The 13,454-nt window shown below is 49.7% G+C and overlaps 4 protein-coding genes across 4 annotated transcripts; 2 read left to right on the top strand and 2 right to left on the bottom strand.

The window, feature by feature from the left end:
* Positions 1–107: 107 nt before the first annotated feature.
* On the top strand, positions 108–1,854 carry ONS95_006779 (uncharacterized protein; the record flags this gene model as incomplete). Its single annotated transcript, XM_058500254.1, has 2 exons — positions 108–732; positions 794–1,854. The coding sequence occupies 2 exons, from the start codon at positions 108–110 to the stop codon at positions 1,852–1,854; spliced, it is 1,686 nt and encodes a 561-aa protein (XP_058350090.1).
* Positions 1,855–2,085: 231 nt separating this feature from the next.
* Positions 2,086–3,180, bottom strand: ONS95_006780 (uncharacterized protein; the record flags this gene model as incomplete). The annotated part of the gene is made up of 1 exon (XM_058500255.1): positions 2,086–3,180. One exon carries the CDS (start codon positions 3,178–3,180, stop codon positions 2,086–2,088), a length of 1,095 nt encoding a protein of 364 aa, XP_058350091.1.
* A 369-nt stretch (positions 3,181–3,549) lies between these two features.
* Positions 3,550–7,000, top strand: ONS95_006781 (uncharacterized protein). Its single transcript, XM_058500256.1, has 3 exons — positions 3,550–4,024; positions 4,084–5,167; positions 5,257–7,000. The coding sequence occupies exons 2-3, from the start codon at positions 4,633–4,635 to the stop codon at positions 6,507–6,509; spliced, it is 1,788 nt and encodes a 595-aa protein (XP_058350092.1). The 5' UTR covers positions 3,550–4,024; positions 4,084–4,632; the 3' UTR covers positions 6,510–7,000.
* Positions 7,001–9,034: 2,034 nt separating this feature from the next.
* WC1 (blue light receptor) lies at positions 9,035–12,641 on the bottom strand (the record flags this gene model as incomplete). Its single annotated transcript, XM_058500257.1, has 2 exons — positions 9,035–9,349; positions 9,786–12,641. The coding sequence occupies 2 exons, from the start codon at positions 12,639–12,641 to the stop codon at positions 9,035–9,037; spliced, it is 3,171 nt and encodes a 1,056-aa protein (XP_058350093.1).
* Between the last annotated feature and the right edge of the window lie 813 nt (positions 12,642–13,454).

Raw genomic sequence — 13,454 nt, forward strand, 5'->3', positions numbered from 1 at the left:
ATGCGGCGTATCTTCAGCCCCCGGATAAAGCACTGGCTAGAACGTCTTTCCTTGAGGTCATATATTTTGTCACGGAGTTGCGAGAGCCATACCAAGCGTCTCCCCCTATGTCGAACGTTATGAATCAAGCGAGCAAGGACGCCAGATGGGAAGAGATATCAAAAGCAAAAGTAGATATCCGAAACTCGCTGACTCCTGCAGCATGGCTTCTGCCTGCCTCTATGCTACCGAAAGATCCTCCCCTTGCGGAATATGGCCCTCAAAATGTCTTGCAAATCCCCCGAGAATGTGGGATTCTCACAGCTGACGAAATCAAAATCACTGAAACCCCGTCCGTCAACGATCTCCTCTCTAGGATTTCAAACGGTGACCTCTCAGCAATTCAAGTCACAACAGCCTTCTGTAAAAGAACCGCAATCGCCCAACAGCTTAACAATTGTGTTACCGAGCCGCGATTCACTTCGGCTCTTCGTAGAGCAAAAGAGTTAGATGAGTTCCTAGCTCGAGCGGGTAGAGTCATGGGTCCCCTCCACGGATTGCCAATTAGCGTCAAAGACTCATTTGACATCGTTGGCGTGGACAGTTCAATTGGAATAGCTTCACTCTGCTTCAAGCCAGCGACTTCTAACTCGCCGTTGATCGATCTTCTCTTATCTCTAGGCTGCATCATCATCGCCAAGACCAACGTGCCGCAAACCCTCAACTCACTGGACAGCATCAACAACGTCTTCGGTCGGACTATGAACCCGAAAAAACAGACTCTGTACTGCTGGTGGAAGCTCGGGTGGCGAAGGCGTGCTTGTTGCAATGCGAGGTTGTATAATCGGCTGGGGAGCCGATACAGGAGGAAGCATTCGAGTTCCAGCGATGTGTAACGGCGTATTTGGAATCAAGCAGAGTAACGGCCGCTTACCAGCTGGCGGTGGTCCTCTCATATCTCCCGATGGAATGTCTAGGTGCTCTATCCCCGCCGTCGTTGGTCCATTAGCAAGATCTGTGGACGATATCAGCTACGTAATGAGAGAAGCTACTGAAAAGGCTTGGATGTGGGGAGAAGACTGCTTGTCGTTGGCTTGGAATCCTGAGTCTGATGCTCGAGGAAGTGGTCCAAAGGGCGAATTTGTATTTGGCATCTTAAGAGGGGATGGAAATTGTGTACCCCTGCCGCCAATGTCCAAGATTTTGGATGAAGTGAAGGCGAAGCTCAATAACTCCCCGGGTGTCAAAGCCGTCGAAGTCTCTACACCACCTGCATGGACAAAATGCCAAAGTGTGATGGCAAAGTTGATGGGTGCAGATGGAGGAGCAGTAATGCGTAATCTTTTGGAGGCAACTGGCGAGCCATTAGTGCCATGGATGGTTGGGAAGTTGAAGCGCAGCCAGCCTAAAACACTTCACGAAGTTGCTGAATTGCAAGCCAAAAGGACCAAACTGGAGCGGGAGATGATGGGTTTGTGGGCTGAAAATGATGGGAAGGGTGGCAAGAGGCGCAAAATCGATGCTATTGTTTGTCTAGTTGCTCCTCATCCTGTGCCAGAGATTGAGAGATACAATGCAGCAGGGTACACCTCGAGCTGGACGTTATTGGATTACCCTGCTGGGGTTGTACCTGTTCGAAACTTCTGTGAGCAGGATCTCGAACTTGGTAAGCCTCTTTTAGGAAGTGTAATCTCAACTTGGGATGAGAGGAATAGGCTGTTGTGGGACGAGAAGACGGTAGACCGGAGAGTATACCTTGGGACGCCTTTGTCGGTTCAGGTTGTCACCCCGCGACTGCAAGATGGGAAGTTGGTACAAGCGATGTTGATAGTCGACAACTTAGTTCATGATATGGGTTCTAAGTCGATGTTGTAAAGTGCCTAAAGGGAGTTGGGCTACTTTAGACTTGGCAAATTTGATTGTATAAAAGATTCTACTCAATATCAACATCATTTAGGCAACAATGCCTACCTGCGGTATGAAGCGAAACTGCTCAAAGCTGGAAGCGTGACCCAAATCTTTGTGTTATTCCAGCCTGCTTGTACCCATACCTACCACCTAGCAGAGATGCCCTCAAACTCTTGCAAGCCAACTTACGATTATAGACTAAATGTTCTTCTCTGCCTTCCATCTCTTTAGCCCATCCGCCAAGCTCGCAACAAGCTCTTTACTATGAGCAAGCTCCTCAAAACTTACTCTGTCCGTCCACCAATCCAGCCAACCCTCAACTCTCGCTCCCTGTTCAGGATCAAATAACCCTATACTTACATCAATTAAGTTTGGCCTTTCTTCACAATGCCAAAACACCGTAGCGCCACATCTACCGCAAAACTCCCTGGTCACCCCTTCCGAGCTGGCATAAGGCTTCAAAGTTCCCTTTGAGAAATCAACCGGCGATCCGTCTTCCTGCAAAATATTGCATTTGGGTATGAATGCCCAGGGCTGGATTTCACAACCAGAGGATAGGCGGCATGAAGGACACGCACAAGTTCCAGCTAGATACTTCGTATTGTTATCCCGCAGCCACCACGTCTCGTTCTTTGGATTCGCAGAACCGTGCGAGTGGTATGGAACCATCAGGTCAGGGAACGGCGATTGAGCTTTCTTCGAACCTTCGTCCGGTCGAGTGATGTAAAATTTAACACCTCCACAGAGACATTGTGCCTTCAATTTGTCGTCCTTGAGTGGCTTCGCCTCCTTCGATAGGGTCAGGAACGACCCTTCAGGCACCAGCTCACCACCCTCAGCATCATAACGTAGCCAGCGTCTCAAGCCCTCTTTCGTCCCGTCAGCCCGCTTCATATCCTTGAACCAGACACTGATTCCACCATCAAGGGTATCCTCAATCCACTTGCATCCCGTCCAATTTATCAAGCCCTCTGTGCGGTCCCACAGTCCAGTGTTAATAACACAAGCCTTGACCTGACCTCTCTCGACCATTGTGAAGGTATGTGCCCCGCATGTAGAGCAGTGGTGCCGAGCCACGCCCTTTGATGATTCGTAAGCGGTGGTTTTGAAATTCGAGGGGTCGACAACTTGGCTTGGAGGGACGGTGAGGCTGGACCAGCCACAAGAGCCTGAGACGCGACGACAGTTGTGGCAGAGGCATAAGGCCCGGTCCATAGGAAGGATCGAATTGGGGAATTCGACTGTGAGGGAGAAGTTGCGGCATGCGCAGGTGGAGGTGACGGTGGTAGTCATGTTGAAAGAGTTGTTGAGCTTGGGACAATCCGAGGTCTAGTACGGCGAAAGATTGGCAATGTCCCGATGGTTAATATTCAAAGAGAGGCTGGTATCTGCCTTACATTCCCATCTTCAGAGACTTGCTCTCTTTATCCCAGATGGAATATCGAAGATCAACCTACATTCTTGAGTCACAGCGGGGAAGTTGATATCCGCGCCGCACTTGTGGCTGCGGGTGGCTGCATACGAAGTGCATTGGGTTGCGAGTCGGACAGACATTCGTCCCGTCAGCAAGGCGATGGCGAAATGGAAACATGAGGCGTTGAGAGAAGGAGGAACGAATGTTGGTGTTGCGAATGTTGATTGTTGAAGCTATTCAGATGTAGTCCATACCTCGGGAAAGAAATGTACCTACCCTCCGTACCTAGATCATAGCAAAGCTACCGGCCGACACCGGCGGCCCGAAATCGGGAGCAAAACCCGGGCACCGGTACGTAGCTGCCGAGGCTACCTCCTACAGTAAGCTTTCTCGCTTGTTGGTCTTGGTCTTGCTCGTGCTCGGCGTAACCTTAAGGCGGATCTCGGTTGGTGGAAGCGGATGTCAAGATTTCACCCTCAACAACAAACATCCAGGTATAGCCCCACTGGTGATAACCTTTTTCCAATCTTTACCAATAATCCAGCTTCTACAAGTGGAACGCCGTCCAGTTTTCACAATGTACCCAATCTTCTTTTCCTCCTCTTTTTCGTGTTCTGTTATCTGGAGTTTCGTCAGTGACGTAGCCAGCGCTGCAAGACGTACGATGCTGATTAAACTCAACAGGAGGTTCCTAAGGGAGCCTCTCATGTCGTCGAGTTAAAGGTACGAACATCAATAATGCATTTCATGATGCCCGTTGTAATCCTGGTGCGCAATTCCAGAGCAAATTCAACATCCAAGCAGCAATTGAATGACCCAAGTGTGTATTCATACTCCTCATCGAGAGATGGCCATCATCATCACATCCAAGCCCCAACCTCCGTTCGACCACTCGTTCTCAAACTCATATGCACAGCATGAGGTCTGTGCGAGCCGTCAGATCCCAGGTAGTCCTGAGACATGGTCCTGTTCGTATGGTGATTTGCGTCTGGTTGGTTCATATCTTCGAACTCAGCGAGATATTGCCGCTTGATGCCAAGACATTGCAGCATCTGAGTGGTCGCTCGTCGTAATTCGGTCCGCTTCCAATACATCTGGATTTATTTCATCATGAGGGTTTTGGTATCGTGCCTCTTCAAGGTTTTAAGTTTGGTGTAGTGGGTCTTGGTGCCGCTCTTCCATATATAAAGACACGGTCCCACGATGGTGGTAGATCTGGTGTCTCATCAAAACAGGTTCTCACACTTCATCGCCGCCTATAGTTACTTTCGACATTGCATACCATCAGTCTAGTGGAGCAATCACAAGATATCATCCGACAGCTGAGTGCCATGTCTACTCCTACCGAACCACTTGAGCCTGCGGGCCGTTTGTACCAACCCATCACGCACAATACCGCCTCACCAACACTTGCCCAAACACACACCAATGACTCTCGAGTCCGTCAACCAAGTACATCTGGCCCGGGTTTACACCGTACCGGCTCACAATTATCTCACAAAGAAGCAAGACGAGATCCCGAACTCGACATCAACCTTCCGTACCGTACTATGACCAATGAAGCCAACCTTGAAGAATACACGAAAGAGACATCGGCTGGAGAAATCGACGCTGGTGTTGCTACGCCAGACGGAAAGACAGATTACAAGCTCGTCACATTCTTGCTCAACGATCCTGAGAACCCCAAAAACTGGAGCAAAGCATACAAGTGGTACATCACGATGATTGTTGCACTTACTTGTTTCGTCGTCGCCTTCGCTTCTTCGGTTGTCACGGCGGATATTGCTGGGGTTGTGAAGGAGTTCGAAGTATCTGAGGAAGTTGCTCTGCTTTCTATCACTTTGTTCGTTATTGGATTTGGTGTTGGTAGGTCACACATTTCAGAGGAGTTTCTGTCCGCTGCATCTCCCTCCGAGACTTCTTAATGCTCGGGAATCTGGAGCTAATCCTTACAGGCCCCATGGTATTCGCACCAATGTCAGAAGTAGTCGGTCGACGAATGATTTACGCCACAACACTCTTCGTTGCGACCATCTTCATCATTCCCTGCGCCGTCTCAGACAATATTACCACCCTCCTCGTCTGCCGGGCAATCGACGGTATCGCTTTCTCAGCACCAATCACCATCATAGGTGGAACCCTTGCCGACTTGTGGAAAACTGAAGAGCGGGGTGTTCCCATGGCCGCTTTCTCAGCAGCTCCTTTCATCGGCCCAGCAATTGGTCCTCTCGTTGGTGGCTTCCTTGCAGATGCGACAGGATGGAGATGGCTATACTGGATCCAACTCATTATGGCTGGTGTTGTCTGGGTCCTGATAACCTTCACCGTCCCTGAAACATACGCTCCAACCATCCTCGCCGCCCGCGCTAAGAAGATGCGAGCAGAGACTGGCTCTAAGGAGCACATCACAGAGCAAGATCTTGACCTCCGCCCCTTCAGCGAACGCATGTCGATCTTCCTCATCAGACCCTTCCAACTCCTCTTCTTGGAACCCATCGTTCTTCTACTGGCCCTGTACATGTCCGTCCTTTACGGCCTCCTATACATGTTCTTCGTCGCCTTCCCGATCGTCTTCCAAGAAGGCAAAGGCTACAGCGCCGGCATCACAGGTCTAATGTTCATTCCCCTCGCAATCGGAGTCGTCGCCTCAGCATGCTGCGCTCCCCTTGTCAACAAACACTACCTCACCCTCTACCACAAACACAATGGCAGCCCACCCGCGGAAGCCCGCCTCATCCCCATGATGATCTCCTGCTGGTGCATTCCCGTCGGCCTCTTCATCTTCGCCTGGACATCCTACCCGCATCTCACCTGGGTCGGTCCCGCACTCGGCGGTTTCCCCGTCGGCTTCGGCTTCATCTTCCTCTACAACTCAGCCAACAACTACCTCGTGGACTCCTACCAGCACCAAGCGGCATCTGCGCTCGCCGCAAAGACACTTATCCGTTCTTTCTGGGGTGCTGCGACGGTCTTGTTCACGAAGCAGATGTATGATCGCTTGGGATACCAGTGTGCGAGTTCGCTGCTAGCTTTTATCAGTTTGGCGTGTTGTGCGATTCCATACGTGTTCTACTTTTATGGTGCGCAAATTCGGAAGAGGAGTCGCTTTGCTTATAGTGGTGATGATGAGGAGACCGGAAAGAAGGGGGCTGATGCGGAAGCAGAGGCGGATTTGGAGAGGGCGAGGAGTTATGTTAGTATGCCGTAAGTGGATTGGAAGGGCGGCTACGATGAGACGAGATGATGGAGGAGTGGATGAGACATAATGTCCTTGATCTGTTAGTGGGTAAGATGAAGAGGATGAAAGGTGCGGGCATTGGAGGGGAGTTTTGGCGAGACAATGCGAAGCGAAGAGACGGATCCAAAAGAAAAAAATTCGACACAACAACAGGCAGGGTTGAGCAATCCAGCCCGAAACTCAAAAATTGCAACACAGCATCCGGAGATCGGAGAAAAGGCGCATGGGAAAATGAAATGGGAATTGGGATAGACTGTAAGGCTGGTAGACCTGGGAGCATTGGTAATAGGGCGGCGCATAGAAAACATGGAGAGCTTCGGCAAGTAGCACAACCTGAATAATAGACTGTAATACAAAATATCTTCAAACACTTCATGGTACTTGAGCTTCCAAATCTGTATACTCAATTGAAGCATACACTTCTCTGAAGCCAGGAGAAACTCAGATACAACTGATCCTGGAGCCAGAGCAGAAAAAAACCCGTAAAAGCTCACTTCAACATATGGCGATGTGCAGTTGCCGTAAAGGTTGGACAGAATACGGGATTTGATTTACTAGAGTGGATACTCTATGAGTGTGGGTGTGGTTGGCTGGGATAGGCGCAAGGGTTCAGCTGTCTGTAATTGTGGGACATATGATTGGAAGAGAAAAAAGTGGTGGCTTTTCGCACAAGTTTGCGATGTGCAACAAAAACTTAAGATTAGGGCTGATTGGATAGATACTCCTCAAGAAGTGATACGCGTAAATCCTGTGGCTGTGGTTGGCTCATGGGAAGCGAGGGGTTCACATCTGCAGGAGGTGCACATCCTGTCTGTGTAACTGTGGGGCATAATGATTGGAAGAGGAATGCGGTGGAATTTGTCTGCATTTTGCGATGTGCAACAAAACTTTTGGTTATCAGGCAATTGTAGCGCGGGCGTGGGATTGGCTGCTGAAAAAGTAGAGAAGGGTTTGGGGCAGACGAGATAAATGTTTTGACGATAAGTTCCAATTGGGTCTCCAGTCAAAAGCTGGTGCACTTATGGGATTTTCTAGGTGAGAATGAAAGTATTCCGAGAAGAGGAACTCGCGTTCTTTATATGACTGAAGTAGAAGGGATGCAATGATCTCAACCGAGGCGAAGTTCGATCCATCAGGCTTGCGCTCGATAGCAATGCTATATTCCGGACCAAAAAAAGCTAGGATGAAGAGTTCAGACTCAAGTGACTATCCAACTAAGAGTTCGTGTTCGATGGGAGAGTTCTCTGATCTCTGTGTCTAAGTCATATAAGTTAGAGGAAGAAGCAAAAGGCTACAGTACCGGAAAGTTTCCAGCTACAAAACAAGTGAGAATCAGGATCAAGCTCCCATCCTTACTGGCCAGTAAGCAAGAGCAATGGAGCGGCTTGAGACAGTACAATTGGTATTAATATACATAATTACCATGTGATTCATGGCTTGTGTTATCTTCTGTAGAGAAGTAGTACAACACCACGTAGCCCCCTTTGTGAAAGTTAGAGCGACAATGACAGCACCACCCAGTTTATTTACTTTTACTCGTCCCTAACCGAACAGCCAAGAACTCAGCGCCGGGCCGATTCGCTCAGAAGCACTAACACTCACAATCCATAAATCCCCTTCACGATCTCACGACTCAACTAAACTAGACAAACTCTAGCCAATCCAGATTCTGAAACGACTTTCACCCTTTGACTCGTCCAGTTTGTCCATTAAAAGACACAAGCGGCTCTCCCAAAATTGGGAGTGTCAGCTCGATACCGACATCCCACGAGTCGGCCCCGGTTTGATAGCCTCCCCGAGTCCCTCTGGCCAGAGAGTTCGATCGGAAATAAAACAAAGCAGTCGGTGCCGAATCGATGGCAACTGCGACTTGCAACAAAGAAGTCCATTAAATTTCCTTGCTGATTGCAAGTGCTGGGGCTGGTATCGAAATGGAGCACTGCACGTGATTAGACTCAATTCTCGAACCTGGCGGACAACAGAATTTGGGCATTTCATCCTACCTTAATGAGCTTGGACATACACACGTACGTACATGCAAGATTGATCAAATTTTATGGAGGTTTCCTTTCCCTCCCCTTATTTCAAGGATAAGATATACATTGACTGCCACCTTGCACAACAAGGAGGACGGGAAACAGTCCAGCTCAATCATGAGTAGGTATAAATGTAATTTAATGTAATGCGATGGAAAGAAGAATCCCGCCCAGCCTGACCCTGATACCAAACCCGAATCCAAACCCAAAGCCAATCTGTGCAATGCACCAAACGCAGCCGCTTGAGTCGCAGAGCAATGTGGAAGTGAAGAAAAGTTTTCCCATCAATCAACCATAAAGCCTACCACCTACCCGCAAATCCCCACGCGCCTTCGTCGTCATTCATCGTGCGTTTCGCAGATCACGTAAGTCTTGCTCCCCTCATTTCATATAATCCCAACTGATTGCATAGCATCACACCATGATCAAAATGTTCTCATCACGTCACCCTCCCACTTCTCATGTAACGCCCTCATCAGACTCATCAATATTCGTGATCTTCCTCTTCCCGCCCTCTCTATACCCTTGACTAGGCTGATGAACCGGCATACTATCAAACGTACTCCTCCCACCAAGACTCTCGGGGACCGCAGCTCCTCCTTCGCCCTTCATATCGCCGTGTGTCGCCTTGTCGAAGTTGAGATTCGGGTTGCCGAGTTGGTTCTGCGAGACTTCTTGTTGAAGAGGAGAGGAGTGGACTGGTGAGGAGGAGTTTTGAGACTGTTTGGAGCCGTCGCCACCACGGGTGGAGTTGCGGGGGGAGACACGGCCGGTCTGTTTAGGATAGGATATCAGCAAGGTTGCATTAAGGAATGAGAGATGTGATAAACAGGAAACGGTGTGCTATGGTGGTAGGAAAATGTGATGGGAATACAAAACGTGGTTTTGAAACAGAGCAGAACAGGACAGAACAGAACATTGTAGCACAAGATAGCAGACGGCGAGTATTGGTAGAAAGCAGTATAAGAACGAGGCGTAAGACACAAATATTCAGGTGTAGTAGCGACAAGGTCATTTGCAATCGAAGCAATACGACATCTTGCATCGCAGTCACCTCGCAATGTCCGAAGTCGAAGTTGAAAATATAACACAAACAATAGCCGGGAGTGCGCGCAACACATTAACTTCGCGACGTGGAAGAGTCGGACTGTGACCAGTCCTTCCCAACTTGTCGGACGGTGCCACTTTGCTCAGAATTACTACGACTCACCTGTTTAGCCCATCTAAGCCCACAGCTGTTGCATAGATCTCTCTGCCCGCTTGGTCCGCGTCGCCATTCCGGTGTGACTCGCGTGTGACAGTTCGCACAATCACGGTGTGGGTGTCCGGCGCCTTTCCTCCTCTTGCGCTTTTTCTTGCTCGACAGCAGGGCCGCCAATTCTTCGGCAAGCAACCTATTGCTCTTCTCCATTTGACGAAGCTCGAATTGCCAACTGGTACATCTAGTTGTCTTCAATTCGTCGAAAATGTTGTCTTCCGATGCTAACGCGAGATCTTGCGATCCAATCGGTAGCCCTGATCCACCTGCTTGGGAAATAACTCCTGTAGTGGCTAGTGATGTAGATGCACCTGTCCTGTGAGTAGCAACCACTAACTCTTGACTGAGGTTCGACGACAAAGCCGAGACGTGGCTGTGAGGTGTCGACTCTTCAGAAGTCATATCCATTCGTTGTATCGGACTTACTGACTTGGACCCGTGCGAGCCAAGAGTAGGAGCAACTTGACGTGTGGATGATTTCAATAATCTGGTCTGAGCAACGAGGAACGTTGGCTTTTGGCCTTCAGAGGCATCGCCAGGATAAAGAGTGGTCTGCGCCTGCAATACAAGACCTCTCTTATTCAGTATCTCATGCTTATGGGTCACTCGCTTTCCAGTTCTCGCTTTTTCCAGGGAGCGACCGAATTCTACTCTTGATTCGGCACGCATCAGAGCCTGAATGCTAGTGCCAACAAGATCTTCAGACGATCGGTCCAGGAGCGTCCGCACATTCGATGAGACAAACAAGAACATGCCCGAGGTAGACAACTTAGTCCACATCTCACTCTCGCCAATACCCCCTGCTGCTTCAATATCGTGCCGATGAAGTGCATAAACGGGTCGTTCTCTTCCCACCAGAATGATGCACTTTCGACCCTTACCTTGCTCAACGCACAGCGAACCGTGACTCTCAAACCATGTGTAACCGCTCTTCTTTCGTCGGATCCGGAATACAACATTGACTGCTGCTCCCGTCGACGTGTCTTTCAATTCTCTCGTAACAGGCACGATATCACTGGGGTGACAGACGGATGACAACGCAGTCCCGACAAGCTCCGATGCATCGTACTCTAGAACGTGACGACAAGATGGCGACAGGTACAGGAACAAGCCTTTCAGAGACAGGACATGAACAACATCGTCTGTATTCTCCAACAGCACCTTGTCCCACATCCGTTTAGTCAATTCCGATTCCGAGCTGCTGTTGATAGAGCTCAACACTGTAGACACATCATCCCGACTGATCGTCTGGCCACCATCCATAGGCCGACTCGCTTCCGGAGGGTTCCAAACGTATCTCGGCAAAGCTCCTTGCGAATAATCCACCGTGTACAAACCACTCGAGTTCTTCGTCTCCACGGCTGTAGGCTTCTCCACAAGATCGACCTGAAATCCCACAAAATATCTGATCTCCTTATCATCCTCTCCAGTGATGGGTATCATTGTTAGCAAGTTCATGAATGGCTGGCCTCCTTTACGATAATTGATCAAACTACGTTGGGCTTCCTTCTTCTCGTGTATCCTGTTTCGGAGATAATAGACAGAGTCATTATCCACAAATTCTCTCCGAGCTCCGGCCTCGACCTTGCCTTCTGGCGACTGGAGAAATCGGCAATTCTGACCCTTGACTTCATGCTTTGTGTATCCAGTCAAACGCTCGAAAATGTCTGAGACATAGATGATTGGGCAGTCGTAAAGTGTAATATCGCATACAACAAAAGCACATGACATATCGACCTTGCCAATGTCGATTTCGGGATTCTTTCTCGTCGCTACTTTCATCAAAGCTCCCAGCATATCGAATCCACTAGACGAGTAAATTCCGTGATAGCCGGATGACTTCGGCTCTGGCTTTGGCCCAATTTCTAACTCTTGTTGTGCATCCGGACCTGACACTGGCGTTGGGGGTTGTGGTATGCTGTAAGAAGAGTTGTGATTGGAAAGTTCGGGTGGTCTGCCCGAAACTGGTGAGTTATAAGAAAGCGCATTCTGATTCATTCCCATGTTTGAAGGTGAGCCGACCGTAGGATTCTCCGCGCCGACTTGACTTGGTATGGGGGGAACCATGTTGTTGAGCTCCTCTGCACCGCTCATACTTGGAGCCTGAGTTGGCAGCCCATCTGACATGCTCGGTGGCATCATATAATTGCCTTGCATCCCATCCATATTACCATTCCCGAAATTCTGCTGGTAGTTTGACGGTGAAAACATGTTCATAGCATTCGAGTCTTCCTCTGACATGCCTTCCATTCCCATTGGCGAAAATCCCATCATATTCTGCATCATTTCCGTAGTCATGGGGGCGTATTGGGAGTTCGTGTTGATGGTCAGATTGTCTTGCATCGGCATGGAAGATGAGAAGCCCATCTGTTGGCCAGACATATTCATACCAGAAGACATATCCACATATCCGCCACCCATCGACAATTCATCTTCCGAGTGTCTCCGCATATGTCCTTGCGGATCACCAGGCCCCGTTGTCTGAGGCACAAACTGATAACCATTCAGAGAGCCGTTCGCTGTCCCGAATTCCATCATTGACCCTCGGCGGTCCATGTCCTGCGGATTGTACGCTTGCGGTATGCTCTGCCGCCGCTGCATCTCGTTGTTGTTCTGCATTATGATGTCGTCCAAAGTTTCCCCACCAACAGGCATCATCCCCATATCAACCTGGCCCTCGTTATCCGGCGAGGCGGCCGGCGGCACCATTGTCATACTCGATGTTCGTGAGGGGCCATTTCGTCGTCGCTGTGCAAGCCGCTGCTGCAGGTCCTCTTGGGAGAACGGGCTAGAAAAGAAGTTGTTCATAATCCCAACATCTGTCCGTACTCACTCCGGACTGTCTTCCTCAACCGTTGGTATATTGAACCCGTAGAGCGAATTCATCAGAGTGTCGGCAGAAGGACGATGTCAAGGTGTCTGGTATCATGAATGGTGGCGTCGCAGTTGATTGTAGCTGCTCTCAACCCTGCGATCGTTCCAGGTCGAAGCGACCTTTCCCCCACTCCAAAGATGACAGTTCCAGGTAGCTCAATACCAGCTGCCGCTATGATGCGCGTATTTTGTTGCCAAATTGAGGCTGTTGAGATGGCTGGTGGCGGGGGCTGTTCAAAGAACGGGTATGTTGTCCTTCAACGGTCCGAGGGCGCAACCACAGGAGCTACCAAATCGCGAGAGGTTGCAAACAAGTCTGCGGAGTACTCGCTACAACCGGAGAAGTTCGGTATTAGATGTCGAGGGGAAGGGTGCGATAGTGGAAGAGGCGGGCTCGCCTTGTCCCTCTGGAGATTTGCTTGGTGAGGTTTATGATAGGACAATGGTAGGGATCCCTGGCTCCCAGACGTGGTACAGCAGCTCTCTGTCGGGACGCTGGGAACGCTCGGGTCGCGCTTCGTACGATTCGAAAGGCGGTATATCGACGTCGCTGGATCAGAGATATCTTCTTGTCAGGTGTTGCGGCGCGATCAAATGATATTGTGAGAGTGGATGTCTCTGAGTGAGGTAAAAAGTGGAGGAGAGATGTCTGTGAGGTTGTCGGATTGATTTGAGACATAGGTACAGACAAGAATCCCGCACAGCTCAGCTGGCGCGCAAAGCTTCCCCACTCTTTCGGCTCTCAAA

The sequence above is a fragment of the Cadophora gregata genome, assembly GCF_030347475.1.
Source record: "Cadophora gregata isolate MNR1 chromosome Unknown scaffold_18, whole genome shotgun sequence".
In the NCBI taxonomy this organism is placed as follows: Eukaryota; Fungi; Ascomycota; class Leotiomycetes; order Helotiales; family Ploettnerulaceae; genus Cadophora; species Cadophora gregata.

Bases quoted from the DNA above. Each gene is read 5' to 3' on its own strand.
- ONS95_006781 (XM_058500256.1), top strand. From the start codon at position 4,633: ATGTCTACTCCTACCGAACCACTTGAGCCTGCGGGCCGTTTGTACCAA. The intron at 5,168-5,256 runs GTAGGTCACACA...TAATCCTTACAG, and splicing joins CGTTATTGGATTTGGTGTTG to GCCCCATGGTATTCGCACCA.